General features: G+C 37.0%; 1 protein-coding gene across 2 annotated transcripts in view; it reads right to left on the reverse strand.

Moving 5' to 3' along the window:
- Positions 1-1219: 1219 nt before the first annotated feature.
- FAM149B1 (family with sequence similarity 149 member B1) overlaps positions 1220-22149 on the reverse strand; it is an 87945-nt gene continuing 67015 nt past the window's right edge. The window contains exons 8-14 of one of the 2 annotated variants that reach the window (XM_077778547.1): positions 11745-11869; positions 10009-10115; positions 7051-7275; positions 5664-5787; positions 5320-5445; positions 2729-2807; positions 1220-1623 (exon numbers count right to left, since the gene is read on the reverse strand). In XM_077778547.1, coding sequence (XP_077634673.1) covers positions 1550-1623; positions 2729-2807; positions 5320-5445; positions 5664-5787; positions 7051-7275; positions 10009-10115; positions 11745-11869 — 860 coding nt within the window. In that variant the 3' untranslated portion in view covers positions 1220-1549. The remainder of the gene's footprint in view (positions 1624-2728; positions 2808-5319; positions 5446-5663; positions 5788-7050; positions 7276-10008; positions 10116-11744; positions 11870-22149) is intronic. The other variant, XM_077778548.1, reaches the window with a different exon arrangement.

A 22149-nucleotide genomic window follows, 5' to 3' on the forward strand; every position in this document is an offset into this window, starting at 1 on the left:
GGGCTAAGTGACTTCTTTAGAGGTTTCTTCTGACTCTCTAAATTTGAAAGGCAAGCCATCTTGATCTTGTGGTTTGTTACCGTGCACTCATGGTATTGATTTGTGAGAATAGTACAGGTTTTTACTTACATTTAGTCAAATTGGTATATACACATTGGAATATTTGGAAATTTTTTTTAGCAACTGTTCAACTTAAAATCTTTGATTTGTGGACTTACGTATTCAATACCATATGCATAAAACAACCTTTCTATTACTGAGCTTTATGTATGATAACTTAGGTAAGCACATGACACGTTGTCAGTTTGGAATTACAAACAGGTTAAAAAATACTCTTGAATTGTATTGAAAATATCATTTAATGTAGGTTGTTCGAAGCATCCGTCTTCATATGATAGCATTAGTACACTTTGATACAATAAAAAAAATTACGTCTATTTATGATCACTTGAATTTACCCACTCTAAAGATTAACAGTAAGATCTAAAACTGATAGGGTCATCAAAATTAAAGTTCAGTGAAATTTAAATAAAATGAATTTAAGCCATAGTTAGAACCACTGCTGCATTTATGGATGTCCTCGAAAAAAAGGTCCGTGGTGAAATTAGAAGAATGCTGAAGTTCTCTAGTTGTGCTCTTAGAATATGTTTATACTGGACCAGTTACCAGAGTTTCTGAAATTTTAAGGCACTGCTGGCTTACCAGCAGATTCTGTAAATTTTCAAGTTGACTTAGAACTTACGGAGAAAATCTGATAAGGTGAATTTAATAGTTAAAGTGTGTGTGTGTGTGTGTGTGTGTGTGTGTGAGAGAGAGAGAGAGAGAGAGAGACTACTAAAGTCAATAGATTAGAAAAGAAGTATAATCTGATACCAAGCAGACATTGTGAGGTTGAGCTGTCTTATCTGAAAATATATATACATTTTGGCTTATTACATAAGTTACTTTAAACCAATGTTCAACATGTTCACCCCTTCCATACCTCTTTGCCTAGAAGATTGGACATCTAAAGAGAAAGCTTTAGGAATGACATCTGTTTGATGAGTAGCTCAGGTTTTTGACAGAACTGTCTCCTAAAAATGCCTTAAAAATGCGTACAACTCTCCAGAAATTCATACAAGCAGAAGTTTTCTGAAGCCAGTGATAGCATCATGTTATCAAACAATCATTTGCTGCTTTTTGTGTATGTATAGTCTTCATAAACTCTCATAGAATCCTATAATTGAACTGATCATTGTTAACAGACAACATGAGCAGTGATTTGGGGATAATTATTCATTTCTTTCATCTTTGGGTACAAATTCTACTGTCCAGTGGAGTAGGTTAACTTATGCTGAAAGAAGATGGTAGCTGGAGAAACAGTACCCATGTAATCTTTGGCAGATATTCTTTTTTTTTCTCAGTCAGTTATACCAGATTAACACTTCATGAAGATGGTTTTAAGTTGTCTCTCTTGTATACACCTTTGCATCACAAGATGACTGAACACTGATTCGTGAAATTTTCTCACTTGTTCCGTGTAGTTTAAAGCAGTTTCTTCTTATTTGCCCTATGGTCCCTGCCTGGTTCTGGAGACTGGTCCACCCCTGTTTTGAGATTTTGTAGATCCATGTAATTGAGGACCTGTCAGACAAAGATGACATCATAGAGTGACATTAGTAGACATTTTAGATTTGGTAATCTCAAATTCATACTTAAGGGCTTTTTTGCTCCACTTATCAGTTGGACTTAAATTTGGAGACTGGTACTAAGTAGTAGAGCATATATATACCAAGGCAGTTAGAACCACATTTGCATTATTTTATCATGTAAAACGTACAAGTCTGTATTAAGATATGAAACCTAGTTCTAGAGAAGAACCCACTAATTAAAACAGACTGATATGTCTGTGTCACTTATCTAAATGTTATAACTGGCCATCAGCATGGCTAAATGGAGTAACTAGCTCAGAGGCAGCACTGCTTCTCTATGAGGACTAATCCAAGAAAAGGATCCACTGAAGGCATTCAGAGACTGCCAAACAATGCAAACAGGAACTGAACAAGAGAATTTACGTGGATGACAGATAATTTGATGCAGATTACTTTTTAATCTTACTAACAGGAAACATTTCAACTGCTTAATACTCCTATACTTCACCTACAGCGTAATGAGAATGACCCTGATAGTGGTGAGAAGACCATTATAGGAAGATAACTTTTAAGATATCCTTAAGTTTTCTCCTTCCCTATGAAAATACAATCTATAGAATATGACTTAGAAATCAGAAAAGTTAATAGAATAGACTCAGACTCCGCATGTCTTGATATTTTAAAATTTCTTTTCTTACTTTGGCCTAGCAGGTTAACTGACCATAGCAGTTTATTCTACAGCAGTATGGATTTTGCCTACATCATAAAACCCATGCAGTGTTTGAATGTTATAAAAATGGCTTATTTCACTTAAGTTTTTTAGATTGAAGAAAAGAAAGTACTGTCTATTTTGCCAGAGTGGTGAGAAGTTTATTTACATATGAAAAAACAAATCTGGAACTTGGCCCTGGGCAATAGAGGTCTCCTCTATCTTTATTATATGCCATTTCCAAAAGGAATTTGATTGAGGTGATTTACAAAGATGTAGGAGAACAAAATATAATAACATTTGGAGGAAGGGGAAATAAACATAGGAAACAGACAAAGCAGGGTCTTAACATAGCCACACAGTGGTAAAAATAGAGCCATGGTCCCACCTGTCACTGCAGATCCCCTGCCGGGTCGGGCCTGATGAGGATACTCAGCAACACACAAATGATGATATTGTGTATCTGGCTGCAAAACAAAAAAGATGAGACGCTTCTTACAATGGGACTTCTCCCAAAGGATGTATGTTAGTAGATTTACAAGGGAATACCCTGAAATCAGACAACAATGTAAATGGCATTGTCTGCCATCTGAGGGATAGGTTGGCTGAGTGCACTCTTAAGAATCCCAAACCAGAGACCTACAAAGCCATTTGTTAACTTGGAAAAATTTTTAAGTTCTTTTTTAAAAATTTTTTCAAGTTCTAAAATTTTATTAATATGCCGTTAAGAAAATTTTAGCACTTATAAGTAATCCATATGGTTTAATATTTCTAAGTACTTACAATTGGCTGTCAAGGAAATTTTATCCAATTTAGATTGCCTGCTGACTAAAGTTTAAAACAACAGAACAGAGTCTTTTCAACAACATTAAACACCCATGATTTTCTCTCCATGGTTGAAATGTGACTCACGATATGAAATTCAAGCATTTCAAAATCACCTCTAGTAATTTAAAGATTTTAAGATATAACTAAAATACTGAAATGTAAATAACAAAAAAGCTATCAATGCCATCCTGCTGATGCTTCTGAAATAAAAAACATCCCTCGCAGTTCCCTGTTGGAGCAGTGGAATCAAGACATTTCAGAAAATTTTTTTTTTTTGGTGAAGCCCCCTTTTCTTTTTTATTGGGGTCAACAAACTTCCTTTCTTTAGAGGGCCAGAAAGTAGATATTTTAGGCTTTTTGGTACATACTGCTGGAAACTGCCTACCACTGCTGTTAGAGTGAGAAAGCAGTCATAGACAGTACATAAATGAATGAGTATGGTAATTCTCCTCTAATAACTTTATTTATAAAAACAATTTTTGTGGTGAGCCAAATGGCCCATAAAAATAGTTTGTTGACCCCTAGGAGCAGAGTGCTAGTCTGGAAGTGCCAAGCCAGGAACTCGGATATAGTGCTCTTAGTTACATTGAGCTACTAGGTGTTCCCTTTGGGTGACAGCAAACTGGGAGAGACAACTAAGGTAAGAAATTCTTACTTTTATTGTTATAAACATCAGAAAAAGAAGAAACTGAAAATTATATATAAATGTTTTATAGAGAACGTAGCTGTAGAATATAATCGTGAAACACTGCTTTAACAAGTGCCCTGAATCAGATTATGAGAGGACAGATTTAATAGAGGTTCTCAAACTTTCTAGGGTTCACATTGAGTAAGAATCAGAAATGGTCACATTTCCCTTTAGGTCATGTTTTGGTGAATCTCCCCCTAAATAAGTCTCCTAAGGTCTGTTGAGTTAAAGTGTCCCCTCCTGCCTCTGCCACCACAATTTATGTCCACCTGGAACATGTGGCTGTGACTATTTGGAGATAGAATCTCTGCAAATGTAATCAAGATAAGGTGAGGTCAGGTTGGATTAGAGTCAGCCATAAATTCAATGACTGGTATCTTCATAAGAGGGAAGTCTGGACACAAAAGATACAGGGAGGAAGGCTGTGTGAAGGCATAGGCAGAAGCTGGAGTGATGCAGCTGCACAGCAAGGACCACCAGGGACCACTGGAGGCTACCAGAAGCCAAGAAGAGGTGAGAAGACCCACATCCATAGAGCCTGTAGTGGAAGGAAGCATAGGTCTGCTGACGCCTTGATTTTGGACTTCTAGGCTCTGGAACTGAAAGAATAAAATTCTGTTGTTTTAAGCCACCCGGTCTGGTAATTTGTTATGCTGATCCTAGGAAACTACTACAACATCCCAGTAACATTGTTCTCACCACTCTTTCAGTGAGGATAGTATATTGCTTTAGGCTGATACAGTTCAAGGCTTATAAGTTGGAATAAGTGGGCTTCAAATACCACCATCCTGAATGAAAACTGGTATTGGATGTGAGGCCGCTGGCTCCTGAGCACTGAGTGTGGCCCCATTCACTTCTTGAGGCTCTTCAAGCCCTCTTGCCACAAAGCAGATCAGATGGGGCTGAGCTCCTGGCCTACAATTGGGCAAGGTCAGTGCATGACCTCCACTACCAACTAAATTTTTTCTATTAGTTGCTTAAAAGGGCTAGTAAATGCACATTATGTGGTAAGGCTATGTGAGCATCTCAAGCACCAGTTAGAGTTGACTTTTTTTTAGGTGATTTACCTATCCATCAGTCCACATCATAATCTGATACCAGTTTTGGTGTAACTCTGTAAGAGCAGTGTTAGAGAATGGGTTATGTTGATCTGATATGCACTGGAGTATGACATTTTTTTTATTCTCAGAAATATTTAATAATTTAATATTTAACAATTTAAATTGTTTAGAATTTGTGATTCATGTGTAAGGCATTTCAACTTATTCTTTTTATGAGTTGAATAAGTGTCAGAGACCAGTTAGAATTTCAACAAGATGTACTTCTAATGCTATTTTTATTACTAAGAACCTCAGCTTTTATTCTTGGAATTGATTAAGCTACTATGTGAAATCTTAAGTCTGCCAAACTAATTTTTTTTTCCTTTCCCCAACTGTCAAGACCATAGAAGTATGTTGCTCTACCAAAAATGACTGAGTAGTGTTGGGCCTGGAGAAAAAGTCAGGTAAAAGGAGTCTCTCCTGGGGCTGCTGATGGTTAGGCTCATCCACTACTGCACTTCGCGCTCGATTGGAGTCACCGTGGGTTTTCTGCAGAGGAGACAAAAATTATAAGAAATAGTTAAAACAATTTGTAGCTAGAGTTGTGCATGTCCTACATCAACCCAGGTAGGTATGAAAACTACAGGCCAAGCAGCTCTAATTCCATTGTCATAAGTTAGGATTCAGTTTCCAGAACATGATCCTGCACTGTTACTGTCCATGAGGTCTTAGAAGCACATGGAAAAGGCAATAGGAGAAAGACATACCGTTTGCCTTTGCGACGCCGCAGTGCTCAAGTGTTCCACTTCAGCTGTGCCGATAGGTGGCAGGAGATTATTTCGACTCAGGGGCATTGGTGAGGGAGAGGAGAGCGAGTCCGCCGCTCCTGGGCTGCAGATCCCACCAGCAAACACCAAGATAGTAAAGCATAAAGTTATAACAATACTAGGAAACTACTTAGAACCAAATAAATAAAGGAGATGAGTTTAATGTCATGCACAGAATGCTTTAAGTTGTCTATGTTTTTACATAAAGAAATCTCAGTGAAAGGATTTTGGAAAATCAGAGTTGGGGGGGTTTTCTCATAGTATTTTCTGATTTTTGTTGAAACTTTATCCTGGGCACACAGCATAAGTTTAGCTCTTTGTGAAATTTTCCCTGTCTGGTGTTAACACTGTTGAGCTGTTAACCTGATATGGATTTGAAATTTCATATCTGATGGAATTCTCCACAGTTCTGGGCCTTTTGATTGTCCTTTTCACTAATAACAGTAGTCCTCCCTTATCCACCCTCATCCTCAAATAAGTTTTATAGCTGTATCAGTATCAACATCAATATAATAAAATAGCGAATAGGTGAGAAGAACCCTGGTGTCATGAAAGATTTGTGGTTGGTGTAGACATCTCTCTTAGTGAATCTATGGGGGACCGATGAAAACAAATTGAAAAATCAGTCAAGAAATAACATGTTGGTAGAGAAGCATAGTGACGTGCTTAATTTAGAAGCTGAATTCAAAACACAGTTACAGCCATATTATCTCATGCCCTTGATCACAGTGTTAGAATCAAATATCCCAAGATGTTTTGTGAATCAATGACTAATAAGAGAATTTTATTTTTAAAAAATGGCTTCTAAGTGTTTTTTGCGTGATGAGGCTCAAAGTGAAGTAAGGGTTGGAAGAGGGAAGAGAATATGTTTAGTGTTATTTCCTAAGAAGTGCTAAGGGATATTTTTCCTGGTATGTAGGCAAGTACTTATCTGAGGTTAAAATGTTACATTGTCAATAGAATAAGCAGATCCCAGGGGCACAGAAAAATATTAAAGGAGAGTTCACTATGATTTGGGGATGAATTTCCCACTAAGGAAAATGTTTAATAAGATACATATATTTTATTCCTTAGATGAGTGTCGCTGAAGTATTCTAGCCATTTTATATGTAGAAATATAAAACTTTTGCTAGCTTAACAGAAAACTCCAATATCTGTATTGTATTCAACTTTAACCACATTTTTTTCTGTATTGAATTTAAACCATCATGGGACTATTTAATTAATTTCTGAGCATATATTTCAATCCTACATTTAAATTCATTCTCTTCATAAAATTCTTCATTAGTTTTATCACAGTTTCCAAAAATTCTGCTTTGAAACCTACACTCGGGATCCTCTGAGGATTTCTTCCACAGGCCTTGGGGTTCCAGTGCGTGAATGGCTTGTGCTGATGGGGTGAAGGGTACGTGGTGGGGGATTGCGTCTCCTGGCGGATTGCACTGTGTATGACAGAGCTGACGTACTAAACTCCAGGGCTCGATATGGCCAATTTCGGGTTGAAAGGATGGTACTGGATCCAGGTCTCATAAGTAGCTTGTCATCAAGGTCTCTAGTGGCCAAATCAGAAACCCAGAATGAAATCAAGATTGCTCTGTATAGGGAAACAGGACTCAAAGGCTTAGACTGTAAAATGCATTCAAGGGAGAAAAAGGCAAAGGAAGTAACCTAGTGTATACAAATTACGTCTAGTTCAGGCATGAGAATGTGTTCTTTATTTTTAAAAGTTTATGTATTTATTTTGAGAGAGAGCAAGCAGTGGAGGAGTAGACAGAGGGGGAGAGAGAGAATCCCAAGCAGGCTCCACAGTGTCAGGGCGGAGCCTGATGTGGGGCTCGAACTCACGAACCGTGAGATCACGACCTGAGCTGAAACCAAGAGTTGGATGTTTGACTGAGCCACCCAGGCACCCCATTAATGTGTTCTTAATAGGACATCATTTTACTTATACAAATAATTTAATAGAATGGAGACTTCAGAAAGCAAATCCATTTTTCATCTGCCAAGACAGTGACTTCTTTAGTTACAGTGAAGGCTAACCTGAAGAGTACCTACACTAGAGTGCTTCCCAAAAGTTTACCTCATAGATCCCTACCATATTTGAGACATTCTTTGTGCTGAAGGAAAGACTTAGGTGAAAAGCAAATATTGCTGCTTGGGAGCAATGTGGCACCAGTATGGCTCCCACTCAAAGATTAAAATGCTGAGCTCATTGGAGCTTGCAGGGGTAGGGGTTCAGGTTTCTTGGAAAGCTAGAAGGACGCAAAAGGTCCAGAGCCTCCTGCTGCCCAGGGCACCAGGACTATAGTAGATCCCTATTTGCATAAGCAGCTGAAATAACAACACTTTTCTGTACGTACTCTGAAAAGTAAAATATCATGCCCAAAAAGTTTAAGTTCAGTAGCTTAAACTCTACCCTACAGATTTGGGGCTTTTTATTTTGTTTTTTAAAATACAGATGAGATATTTGTGCTATAACACACCTAAAAGAGCAAGGAAATGGAGAGAATGTGAAAGAATTACACTCTGCCACATGCTCTTTTGGCTTTCAGCAAATTCCTTAAACTTTCAGGCCCTTTGGTGTCTGTAGGGCAATATATACCTCAGTGTTTGGAGAACTGTGAAGGGGAAATAGCCATTAAGGAATGGACTAAACCTTGAGCATTACTCACAAGAGATTTTGCTGGTCTTCCTCCCTAACCATTCACTTACTTTTACCTTTACATATCAAATTCCTTTAGGCCTTAGGTGCTCTATGCTTATCTTTATTTTGTCTTCTGGACTGCTCATTTATAATTCTGGATTCAGTCATCACCTTTAGCCAGGTGACTTCTAGATCACTTTCCAAAGCTGACCTCTTCCATGTTTCCAGTGAGATGACCTGGCATTGTAAACTCAACACACCCCAAACCAAATTTATCTTTACTCCACAAGTTTCCCTTGAGTTTGAAATCTCTGAGTTGACTTTGATTCCTCTGCTTTTATAGAATCTGATTGTTTTTTGCTTTTTTTGTTTTTACAGTAGCTCTATAATACTCCATTCCTTTCTTATCTTTTGCTACAACTTGAGTACAGACTTTTGGCAGCTTGAACTCCTACACACACACACACACACACACACACACACACACACACACACACACTCACACTTTTTAAGTAATCTTTACACCCCAGCATGGGCCTCGAACTCAGTCCCAAGATAAAGAGTCACATGCTCTTCGAACTGAGCCATCCTGGTGCCCCTTGAACGCCTATATTAATTAGACTCTTCAGTTCCTCCTGCTTCAATCCAATCTATGTTCTGCTGTAAAATCTATCTTTCAAATACTGATTTAAATATATGTGCTCCTAGGTGAAATTCATATATTGCTGGCAGGAGGGTCAGATGGTGTAATTAACTTTGGCAAACTGTATGGCAGGTTCTTATAAAGTTAAACTTATCTATCCTATGGCACTTTATACATGCTGACCCTAGAAAAATGAGGCCATACGTCCGCAAAAAAGACCAGTGCAAGAATGTTTATAATGCCTTTAAGCATAACAGCCCCAACCTGGAAACACCTCAGGTGTTCACTAACAGGAGAATGGATAAACAAATTGTGGTGTATTCTTACAGTAGAATATTACTTAGCAACAAAAGAGAAGATCATGTGCAACAACATAAATGGATCTCAAAAACATGGCATTCAAAATCCCCCAGTCTGGTCCCAGCCTTCATTAATTTCATAGTACTCTTTCCCACTAATCACACCATGATATCTGTTTTAATTCTGAAAAATAATCAATGATCTTGGGTCAGAACCAATAAATTGTGACCTACTCCTTTTCTTATAGCAAAACTGGTCTGCTTTCTCTTCTAAATAGTTCTTTCTTGTTTCCAAATCTTTTCCCACACCATTCCTCCTACCTGCAATAGCATTGTTGCTCTTCTCTATTTATTCAAACTCCCATCTTTGAAGGAAAAGTTCAAACCTACAGTTAACGCACCAAAATGCCTCCACTCTTTGGGACCACCATGCATTCACTCTGGGTACCACACACTTGACATTCAGTCACAAAGATGCCCTATGTGGGTCTCTTTTTACCCGTTTGTGTCTTCTCTTTCCAGTTACGTTATTGGCTCCTTTAGGGTGGAAACCATTTCCTTAGATGTTTTTACTTCCCAAATTTCTCTAGTTGCTTGGTAGATACTCAGCATGCATACTGATCAACTGATTTAGCTTTTCTTTTATTTCTCAGTGCTCTATGTAAACTCTAGAATCTATTAAAACTTTATACATCTTACAGTAGCTTGTCCATTAGGGAGAGGTTTCTTGGCTGTAGAGGCATCCCATGAACCAAGAGACCATTCACATTTGGCTGATGACCACTTGCTGCTTGACAGAGATTCATCTACATGTCAAAAGAAAATGTTACTTGTATTGGTTGGTGAAAATACTTGGTTTCCCAACTTTGCCAAAAGATAGTATTTTCAAATTAGGAGATCTGTACTTTTTCTCCTATGCCTCAACTTTTTTAACATCTTTCACGAGTAGCCTAGCTGGGGCTCCAAGTCCACTGTTAAAATGACAAGTCAGAGTCCTTCTCTCTTCATTTTTAAATGTCACCAGGTAAGGGAAGCCTGATCAACTGAGATGAAAGACGTTAACAGCTACTCTGATAGGGGATAGAGGACTTTATTACTATCGTTATTTATATTACATTAGAAAGGAAAACAAAATATGAAATAAAAATAGAAAAAGAGTAAACTCTGACATAATCTCTTTCACCATCAAACAGTCTTATACTCTGCATAAACATCCTTACTCTTTCACTACCTCTGGAGCAGTCAGCTATCATCATAACCTAAATTCTGAAAACTTTTATTAGAAAGAGTTAATCTTATTCTAGTGTTAGCAGGATTTAATCTTCCTTGGACTAACATTGCCACCTTGAAGTGCTTTTGATTTTCTCTGTCAGATCATCAGTTCAGTGCCCTTCCTGGCCATCTTCTTCTGCCATAGCATGCATTTTCTTCCTACTTTCTCTAAGGAATCTTTGGATTAATGCTTCTCTTTCCTTTGGTCACTAACAGCCAGAAACATTTAAGTTAACTATTCATAACTTAGGCTACCTAACCCATAGTCAGACCACTTAATTTAGCATGTTAGAAGTGTTTTATTACCACCAAGAACATTAGTTCACCTGGTTAAGCCACCAGTGTGACACGATATGGATGGGCCTTACTGACTTTATTTTTATGTAACACATTTGTAAATCCAACAGGACAATATCAGACCAGTATACCAACAAAGCAAACACTAGACCTGGTAGTAAAACCCAGGGATGGGGAGCGTGGCTCAAGGATTAGAATCCATCCCCCTCACCTTTTTTTTGGCCACAAGTAACACTGAGAAACGACCATGTAGGAACTGGGACTAGATGAAGTCGGATGAGACCAGGCTCATCAGGCTTCTGCAAGAAATGGCTGTCCGTATGCCTGTCCACAGATTTATTTATTTATTTATTTTTGCCTGTCCACAGATTTAATTGGGACTACTTTTTCCTTACTTTGGTTTGCTTTTTATGCCTCAGTTATTAATGAGTACTAAACATCCAAAATGCAAAAAAAAAAAAAAAAAATCAATAGATTCAAATCCCAAAAATAAAACACAGGTAGGCTGAGGGAAGAGGAAAAGGAGTCAAAATGGAGAAATTCAAAGAATAAGATGTTACCTTTTTCATCATATCCTTTATTCTCCCAAACAGACTTAGGCCTGCAATCAGGCAGCAATAGCTGATTCTACATTGCATAACTTATGGATGACTTTTAAAAAGAGCTGACTAAATATTAACCCTAATTTGCTATTAATTTTTTAAACTGAAATTAAACTTATCAGTGCAGAGTCACTGGATTACTGGGATAAACACATTACTGAAAACAGTCAAGTCATAAATAATAAAATTAAGGCAAATAACTCTGAGCAAGCTTCTGGCAAGAACAGTCCTAGGTTCTCCAGCACATTCCTGTATGGTGCTTACTGTATTTGAGGTGATGGACGGCACCTTTGACTGTGGCACTCGAGGTAAGACCAACGGTTGTGGTTCACTCAGCACACAGGGGCTTTCTGAAACTGGTCTGGTGTTTGCAACATTACTCTCATCATCTGAACAAAGGAATAGAATCTATTATCCATGGATATCTTCAGACCCACAGCAAAACTGAAAAATAATTTACCCTGAGAATTCATAATCTCAAGATAAACTTCATTCATTTTTGCAGCCCAACTTAATACCACCTGCATGGTTCAAACAAAACAAAACACACAAAAAACCCTCAAATTAAGTTAGTTTAAAGTGGTTTCCAAGGCTGGTGAGGCCTGCTGGTACTCGATAGAAGGAAAAACAGCTCTAGAGCAAAGCTGTCCAATGGAACACTTGAAGTTGATGGAAATACAATACTCTACATATGCACTGTCCAATATAATGGCCTCCAGTTACATTGGCTCTAAAGCCCTTAAATCTAGCTAGTGTTATAACCAAGCAGATTTGGAAAAGAAAAAAACACTACAGAAGAGAATAGAATTGCTAAAATTAAAACAGCAGAGTAATAGATTAGATACTACTGAACACAGAATTAGTGAACTAGAAGGAAAATGTGAGGAAATAATTCTGAATTCAGTGCAGAGGAAAAGATGAAAAATATGAACTATACACTAAAAATAATTTTACTGTATGTAAATTATAGCTTAATTTTAAAAATGGATAAAGCCACAATGAAGTGTCCTTTTACATGTCAAAAAATGCTGATCAATAAATACTGATGAAACTGTCAACACAGGAACTTGTGTACTTGTTAATGGACATACAGAACTGGTATGGGACAATCAATCACTTTGGATAATTTGGTGTTACTAGTAAGTTGAAGATACATATTTTCTATGACCCAGCAACTGTATTCCTTGGTATATACCCTAAAGGAAATCTTGCACATGTGTAACTAAGAAATGTTCAAGATTGTTTATAGCATCATTGATCATAATTGCAAAACACTGGATTTTGGGATTTTAGCACTTCTCACCATCAGTTATGGCTCCAAAGCTCAACTCAAGATGAGGAATCATGTTTCTGAGTAGAATTGATATATACTCTGGGTCTTCATTGTTTCTAAATCACTTCCATTATCATCACTTGGTTTTCTGTTCTGGTTTCATTCAGAGAAAAGTATGTCTTTTCTTGACAAAAATGTCCAGTGAAGCTTGTTTCCACATTAGCAAATCAAGGTTAATAGCAATAATAATTATTCATTTTAATTAATTGTTTTTGTTTTAAAATATTCTTTCATGAAAAAGGGGTGCCCGGGTCACTCAGTCAGTTAAGCATCTTACTTTTGATTTCTCCTCAGACTATGATCTTGTGTTTCATGGGATGAAGCCCCACATCGGGCTCTGCTGACCATGCAGAGCCTGCTTGGGATTCCTCTCTCTCCCCCTCCCTCTCCCTCTCCCCTTGCTCCCCCTAAATAAATAAATATTTTAAAAAATATTCTTTCATAATTTGGATTTTAAAAGTGGCTTGATTAAAAGTTAAATGACTAGGGACACCTGGGTGGCTCAGTCAGTTAAGCATCTGACTCTTGATTTTAGCTCAGGTTATGATCTCAGGGTTTGTGAGTTCAAGTCTTGTGTTGGGCTCTGCACTGACAGTGTGGAGCCTGCTTGGGATTCTCTCTCTCCCCCACCCCTTTGTCTCTCTGCCCTTCCCCCCTCTCAAAATAAACTTAAAAAAAGTTTAAAGGACTGTTAAAAATAACAAGTTATAAAAATAAATGTTTATATCTCCTCAGAGTTTTGTATACTTTGAGGTTACAGTTGACAAACCTTAAAATACCAGAAGTTGTCACATGGTCCTATGCAGTTTGGCTTTGTTCCTCATGTAGAGGTAGAAAAAGTTGCTTTAGTAGTAGGGGTAGGTTTGTACTAGTATCTGCAGGTTGGCTCTGACAGCAACTATCCATCTGGTCCACACCAAAGCCAAAAATGCAAGAGTTATTTCCATACTTCAAGATGTTATTTTTGAAAAGTAATGATAATATCTAACATTTATTACACTCTTACAAATTCCAGGAACTGTTTTATATACTTTAATGTAACTCATTTATTCCTTACAGAACCCTATGAGAATTAGTATCATATTAATACAGATAAAGAAACTGAATCACATATATATTGAGTCTGTAAAAATATACATCGCCACATCCATATATTTACATAGGTTTATGGCTGCATTCAAGGGCAGAGCTGAGTAATTGCAACAGCCCAACCTTGGTAAATTGTGAAAGGTGAAATGAAAGTTTTCTCTGATATCTCCGTGGTTGATACTGAGAAATTGAAAGAGTTTATGTATTTATCACCAGTGTTTGACTGGGGCACCTGGCTGGTTCAGTGAGTATAGCATGTGACTCTTGATCTCAGATCGTGAGATCAAGCCCCATGTTGGGCATGAAGCCTACTTAAAATTGAAAAAAAAAAGTATTGCAGTTTGGACATGACTTTATAATTTATCTCATAATATCAAAAACTTAAACTCATAAACCAGTTAGTTATTTGTTTTGTTTTTAGAGAATGGAGAAAGTGCAGAGAGAGGGAGAATCACAAGCAGAGCTCCACACCTAGCACGGAGCCCAACATGGGTCTCCATCTCACCACTCTGAGATTATGACCTGAGCCAAAAATCAAGAGTCAGGTGTTTAACCAGCTGAACCATCAGGTGCCCCTAAACCAGTTAGTTTTTAAAGGGTGTTGGTTCTAAACTCTGATACTAGCTTTAAAAGAGAACTTGACAGGCATACAACAGAGTGGCTTAAAAAAGAACCCACATAGTATCAAATAGAGCAAACATGGAGCAACTGGAACTTTCATACAATACTGAAGAGTGTAAATAGATGCAACCACTTTGGAAAATTTTTTGACAGTAGCCACTAAAGTTGGAATAACATATGACCATTAGTGCTACTTTTAGTAATCTAGTACATACATAAAAGACACATACAAGAACATTCCTACCAACACTATATGCTGGTAAACATAAACTGCAAACTACTCAAATGTCCATCAACAGTAAAATGTGATACAGTCATAAAATAGAATATAACAATGAAAATATTGGGGCACTTGGGTGGCTCAGTTGATTGAGTGTACATCTTCAGCTCAGATCATGGCCTCATAGTTCACAGATCCAAGTCTCCTGTCGGGCCGTGTGCTAACAGCTCAGAGCCTGAAGCCTGCTTCGAAATCTGTCTCCCTCTCTATTCCTCCCCAACTCTCTTGCGCTCTCTCTTGCTCTCTCTCTCAAATATAAAGGTTAAAAAATTTTTTTAACCAATGAAAATATTACAAGCAGAACAGTTGAATTTAGCAATGCTGAGTTTAAAAGATGCAGAATGGTATAGACTGTAGGAATGCACTCTTATAAAGTTATAAAAAAAAAAAGACAAAATTAATCCTAATAAGTTAGAATAAGGTTACTCTTAGGGATGTAGGAGTTTAGTAAAGTGACTGAGAGAAACCATGAGAGGGTCTTGTGAAGTGTTGGTAACGTTTTATTCTTGGTCTGGGCGCTGGTCATAGTCTAGCACATCTACATCCTTGCCAACTCTTGCTATTTTGTTGTTGTTGTTTTTTAAATTTCTGTCTGATGTGGAGCTCAAACTCAACCCTGAGGTCGAGAGTCTCATTCTCTACTGACTGAGCCAGCCAGATGCTCCAGCTCTTGTCTTTCGATACTAGCCATACTGACTGGTGTGAGGTGATACCTCATTGTGGTTTTGATCAGCATTTCCCTGATGATTAGTGATATTGAGATCTTTTCATCTGTCTGTTAGCCATCTGTAGGTCTTCTTTGGAAAAATGTTTATTCATGTCCTCTACCCATTTTTAAATCATTGTTTGGTGTTAAGTTGTGGGAGTTATGTGTATATTTTGGATATTAATCTCTTACTGGATATCATTTGGAAATATCTTCTCCCATTCAGTAAGTTACCTTTTTGGTTTTGTTTTGTTTTTTATAGTTTCCTTTGCTGCACAAAAGCTTCTTAGTTTGATATAGTCTCATTTGTTTAGTTTTGGTTTTGTTTCCCTTGCCTGTGGAGATATATCCAAACATATTGCTAAAGCTGATGTCTATGAGTTTACTGCTTCTGTTTTCTTTTAGTAGTTTTATGTTTTCAACTCCTTACATCTTTAATCCATGGAGTTTATTTTTTTGTATACTATAAGTGGTCTCATTTCACTCTTTAACATATAGTTATCCAGATTTTCCAACACCGTTTATTGAAGAGACTGTCTTTCCAACATTGTATACTCTTGTCTCTTTTGTCATAGATTAATTGACCACATAAACATGGGTTTATTTCTGGACTCTTAATTCTGTTCCATTGATCTATGTGTCTGTTTTTGTCACAATACCATACTGTTTTGATTACTGTAGCTTTATAGTATAAATAGAATTCTGAGATTGTGATACCTCCGACTTTGTTCTTTTTCAAGATTGCTTGGGCTATTCAGGGCTTTCTGTGATTCCATACAAACTTCAGAATTTTTCATTCTAGTTCTGTGAACAATGCTGTTGGTATTTTGGCAGGGATTGCATTGAATCTGAAGATTAATTTTCATAGTATGGATACTTTAACAAATTTAATTATTGTAGTTCATGATCATGCTATATCTTTCCATTTATGTGTATAGTCTTCAATTTCTTTTATTAATGTCTTGTAGTTTTCAAAATACAGGTCTTTCACCTCCCTCAATAAATGTATTCCTATGTATTTTTATGTAAATGGGATTGTTTTCTTAAATTCTCTTTCTGCTATTTTTTGTTTTGTTTTTCATTCTGCTCTTTTGTTATTAGTGTATAGAAATGTAATAGATTTCTGTATGTTGATTTTGTATCTTGCAACTTTACTGAATTTATTTATTCTAACAGCTTTTTGCTGGACTCTTTAGGATTGTTATTATTATTTTTTATTTGTAATATGTCATCTGCAAATAGTGATAGTTTTCCCTCTTTCCAATTTGGATGCTTTTTTTCTCTCTTGTCTAATTGCTGTGGATAGGACTTCAAGTACTGCATTGAATATAAGTTGTGAAATGGACATCCTTGTCTTGTTTCTGATCTTAGAGGGAAAGCTTTCATATTCTTTTTTTTTTTTNCTTAACTGGCTTAGCCACCCAGGCGCCCCAAAGCTTTCATATTCTTACTACAATATAATGTTAGCTATGGGTTTGGCATATGTGGTATTTATTTTGTTGAGGTATGTTTCTTCTGTACCCACTTTGTTGAGAGTTTTTTATCATTAATGGATGTTGGATTTTGTCAAATGCTTTTTCTTTTTTAAAATTTCTTTTTTTAATAGTTTATTTTTGAGACAGAGACAGAGCATAAGTGAGGGGGAGGCAGAGAGAGAGAGAAGGAGACACGGAATCTGAATAAGCCTCCAGGCTCTGAGCTGTCAGCACAGAGTCAGTCTAACGAGGGGCTCAAACCCACAAACCGTGAGATCATGACCTGAGCTGAAGTTGGACACTTAACCGAAGAGCCACCTACGCGCACCCATCAAATACTTTTTCTACAGCTATTGAGATGATCATATATTTTTATCCTCCATCTTGTCAATGCGTTGTATCACCTTGATTTGTGGATGTTGAACCATCCTTGCATCATTGGAATAAATCCCACTTGATCTTGGTAAATGGTTCTTTTACTGTATTTTTAAATGTTTATTTATTTTAAGAGAGAGAGAGAGCANAGGGCTCGAACCCACGAACCATGAGATCATGACCCAAGCGAAAGCCAGACGCTTAACTGACTTAGCCACCCAGGCGCCCCAAAGCTTTCATATTCTTACTACTGAATATAATGTTAGCTATGGGTTTGACATATGTGGTATTTATTTTGTTGAGGTATGTTTCTTCTGTACCCACTTTGTTGAGAGTTTTTTTATCATTAATGGATGTTGGATTTTGTCAAATGCTTTTTCTTTTTTAAAATTTCTTTTTTTAATAGTTTATTTTTGAGACAGAGACAGAGCATAAGTGAGGGGGAGGCAGAGAGAGAGAGAAGGAGACACGGAATCTGAATAAGCCTCCAGGCTCTGAGCTGTCAGCACAGAGTCAGTCTAACGAGGGGCTCAAACCCACAAACCGTGAGATCATGACCTGAGCTGAAGTTGGACACTTAACCGAAGAGCCACCTACGCGCACCCATCAAATACTTTTTCTACATCTATTGAGATGATCATATATTTTTATCCTCCATCTTGTCAATGCGTTGTATCACCTTGATTTGTGGATGTTGAACCATCCTTGCATCATTGGAATAAATCCCACTTGATCTTGGTAAATGGTTCTTTTACTGTATTTTTAAATGTTTATTTATTTTAAGAGAGAGAGAGAGCACATAAGCTGGGGAGTGGCAGAGAGAGAGAGGGTAGGAGAATCCCAAAGATCTTCACTGTCAGTGCAGAGTCAGGGACTCAGTCTCATGAACTGTGAGATCATGACTTGAGTTGAAATTAAAAGTTGGACACTCAACCATATGCGCCACTTGGGTGCCCCTGTTTTAATGTATTTTTAAATTCAGTTAAATGAATGTCAGCTAATGCTAATATTTTGTTGAAGATTTTAGTATCTATGTTCTTCAGATATATTGTTTTTGTGTTTGTCTTCTTTTGAATCAGGATAATTCTGGTCTTATAGAATGAACTTGGAAGCATTCCTTCCTCTTCTGGTTTTTTTGTTTTTTGTTTTTTGTTTTTTTGTTTTGTTTTGTTTTAGAATAGGTTGAGAAGAATAGATCTTTTTTTTTTTTTTTAATTTCTAGGAGAGAGAGAGACAGCGTGAGCAGGGGAGGGTCAGAGAGAGAGGGAGATACAGACTCTGAAACAGGCTCCAGGCTCTGAGCTGGCAGTCAGCACAGAGCCCGACGCGGGGCTCGAACCCAAGAACCACGAGATCATGACCTAAGCGAAAGTCGGACGCTTAACCGACTAAGCCACCCAGGCGCCCCGAGAGAGAGGGATAGATCTTAACTTGTCTTTAAGTGTTTGCTAGAATTCACCTGTGAAGCATTATGTCCCAGACTTTTCTTGGAAATTCTTTTATTACAAATTCAAAATATTGTTACTAGTAATTGATCTGTTCAGAATTTCTAGTTCTTCCTTAGTCTTAGAGAATTATATGTTTCCATTAATTTATCTATTTCTTCTAGATTATCTAATTTGGCATATGATTTTTGATATAGTGTCTTACTATCCTTGCATTTCTTTTTATTCTTCTCTTTCATTTCTAATTTTATTTGAGCCCCCTTTTTAATGGTGAGTTTGATACTAAAAGTTTATCAATTTTAATTTTCTAAGAAACAGCCCTTAGTTTCAGTGATTTTTTTTGGTAATGTTTTTTTAGTCTCTAATTCATTTGTTTCCACTAAAAGCAGGATTATTTTTTTCCTTCTGCTAATTCTAGGCTTTGTTTTGCTTTGTTCTATTTTTCTAGTTCCTTTATGTGTAAATTTTGAAAGTTTGAGACTTTTCTTGTTTTTTGAGATAGCCCTGTATTGCTATAACCTTCCCTCTTAGAAGCACCTTTGCTGTGTCCCAAAGATTTTGAACCATCATGTTTTTATTTTCATTGTATCCAGCTATTTTTTAATTTCCTTTTCAATTTTTTTCATTGGCTGTTTAGTAATATGTTGTTTAGCCTCCATGTGTTTGTATTTCTTCCTGTTTTTTTCTTGTAGTGGATTACTCATTTCATACCATTGTGGTTGGAAAAGATACTTGATATTATTTAAATATTAAATTTATTGAGACTTATTTTGTGGCCTAACATGTGATATATCCCAGAGAATGTTCCATGTAAACATGTTCCATGTGTATTCTGTTTTTGGATGAAATGTTCTGTATATATCTGTAACTCTATCTTGTGTGATGTATCACCCAAAGCCACTGTTTCTTTATTGATCTGCTATCTAAATGATATACCCATAAATGTATATGGTGTGTTAAAGTCCCCTAGTATTATTGTATTATACTGTCCATTTCTCCCTTTATGTGTGTTAATATTTGCTTCATATATTTAGGTGCTCCTATGCTGGATGCATAGATATTTACAATTATTATATTCTCTTGGATTGATCCCTTCATTATTATGTAATGCTTCTCTTTGTCTCTTATTATACTCTTTGTTTTAAAGTCTGTTTTGTCTGATGTAAGTGTAGCTAATCCAGCTTTCTTGTGGTTTCCATTTGCATGAAATCTTTTTCTATCCCTTCACTTTTAGTCTCAGTGTGTCCTTAAATCTAAAGTGAGTTTCTTTTAGGCAGCATACATATGGATCTTGTTTTTTTATCCAGTCACCAAATTTCTTTTTATTTTTGAGAGAGAGCATGAGCAGGGGAGGGGCAGAGAGAGAGGAGGACAGAGGATCCAAAGCAGGCTCTGTGCTGACAACAGTGAGCCTGATGCCAGGCTCAGACCCATGAACCATGAAATCATGACCTGAGCTGTCAGAAGTCAGATGCTCGGGGCACCTGGGTGGCTTAGTCGGTTAAGCGTCCGACTTTCGCTTAGGTCATGATCTCGCAGTTAGTGGGTTCAAGCCCCGTGTCGGGCTCTGTGCTGACTGCCAGCTCAGAGCCTGGAGCCTGTTTCAGAGTCTATGTTTCCCTCTCTCTCTGACCCTCCTCTGCTCACGCTGTCTCTCTCTCTCCTAGAAAAAAAAAAAAAAAAAAGTCAGATGCTCAATCAACTGAGCCACCAGGCACCCCAGTCATCAGACTTCTTTTGATTGGAGCATTTAGTCCATTTACTTAAAGTAATTATTGATAGGTATTTACTTATGGCCATTTTGTTAATTGTTTTCTTGTTACTTTTACATTCTTCCGTGTTCCTTTCTTCTTTTTTTGCTCTCTTCCCTTGTGGTGTGATGTCTTCCATTATTGTTATTTTTGGATTCCTTTATCTTTTGTGTGTGTATCTGTCATAGGTTGTCAGTGTGGTTACCATGAGGCTCATTTATAACATCCTTTGTATATATAGCAGTCTATTTTAAGTTGATGGTTGCTTAAGTTTGAATATATTTTGAAAGCACGAGATTTTTATTCCTTCATGTTTTATGTATATGATATCATGTTTTACATCTTTTAATTTGGTGTATCTTGACCAATTTTTGTAGGTATAATACATGTTAGTACTTGCAGTAGCTTTATAAATGATTGGTTACTACCATTACTATCTGTTTGCTTTTAACAGTAAAATACTTTTCTTTTCAAAATTTTCTTACTTGTAGTTATGGCTTTTTCGTTTCCATTTAAAGAAACCCCTTTAACATTCTTTGTACGTTTGGTTTAGTAGTGATGAACTCGAACTTTTGTTTGTCTGGGAAACTCTTTACTCTTTCATTTCTGAATGATAACCCTGCCAGGTAGTATATTCTAAATTGTAGGTTATTCATTTCAGCACTTTAAATATAGTATGCCACACCCTTCTGGTTTGCAGAGTTTCTACTCAAATATCATACCCCTGTATGTAACTGTTATCTTTTCTCTTGCTGCTTTTAAGATTTGTTGTCTTTGATTTTTTTAATGTTTTTTTTTGTTTATTTCTGAGAGAGAAAGAGACAGCGTGAGCAGGGGAGGGTTAGAGAGAGAGGGAGATACAGAATCTGAAACAGACTCCAGGCTCTGAGCTGTCAGCACAGAGCCCGATGCAGGGATTGAACCCACAAACTGTGAGATCGTGACCTGAGCTGAAGTCGGATGCTTAACCGACTGAGCCACCCAGGCACCCCATATTTGTCTTTAATTTTTTGCCATTTTAATTATTATGTGTCTTGGTGTGGACTTACTTAAGTTCATCATATTTGAATTTCTCTATGATTCCTGGGCCTGGATGTCTGTTTCCTTCCCAAGATTAGGGATGTTTTGGCTATTAGTTTTTCAAATAAGTTTGAAGTATTCTTCAAATATTGTCTTTTCTCTCTCTCTTTCCTTCTGTGACCCCTGCAATGTGAATGTCATTACACTTAGTGTTATCAGGGAGGTCTCTTAATCTATTCTCTTTTTAAAATGCTTTTTCTTTTTGGTGTTCAGTTTGGTTGCTTTCCATTAGCCTGTCTTCTAGATCACTGAACCATTCTCCTGCATCCTCTAAACTGTTGTTGATTTCCTCTGGTGTATTTTTCACTTCAGTTACTGTATTTTTCAATCTGACTGGTTTTTTTAAAAAAATATTTTCTATACCTTTCTATCCCCCACTGTTCTCTCAAGTCCAGTGAGTATCTTTAAACTCCTTAGTAGGTAGATTGCTTATTCCCATTTCATTTAGCTCTTTTTCTATTGTTTTGTCTTGTTCTTTCATTTCAACCTATTCCTTGGTCTCCTGAATTTTTCT

This window comes from Crocuta crocuta, unplaced genomic scaffold (assembly GCF_008692635.1).
Source record: "Crocuta crocuta isolate KB4526 unplaced genomic scaffold, BGI_CrCroc_1.0 scaffold167, whole genome shotgun sequence".
Taxonomy (NCBI): Eukaryota; Metazoa; Chordata; class Mammalia; order Carnivora; family Hyaenidae; genus Crocuta; species Crocuta crocuta.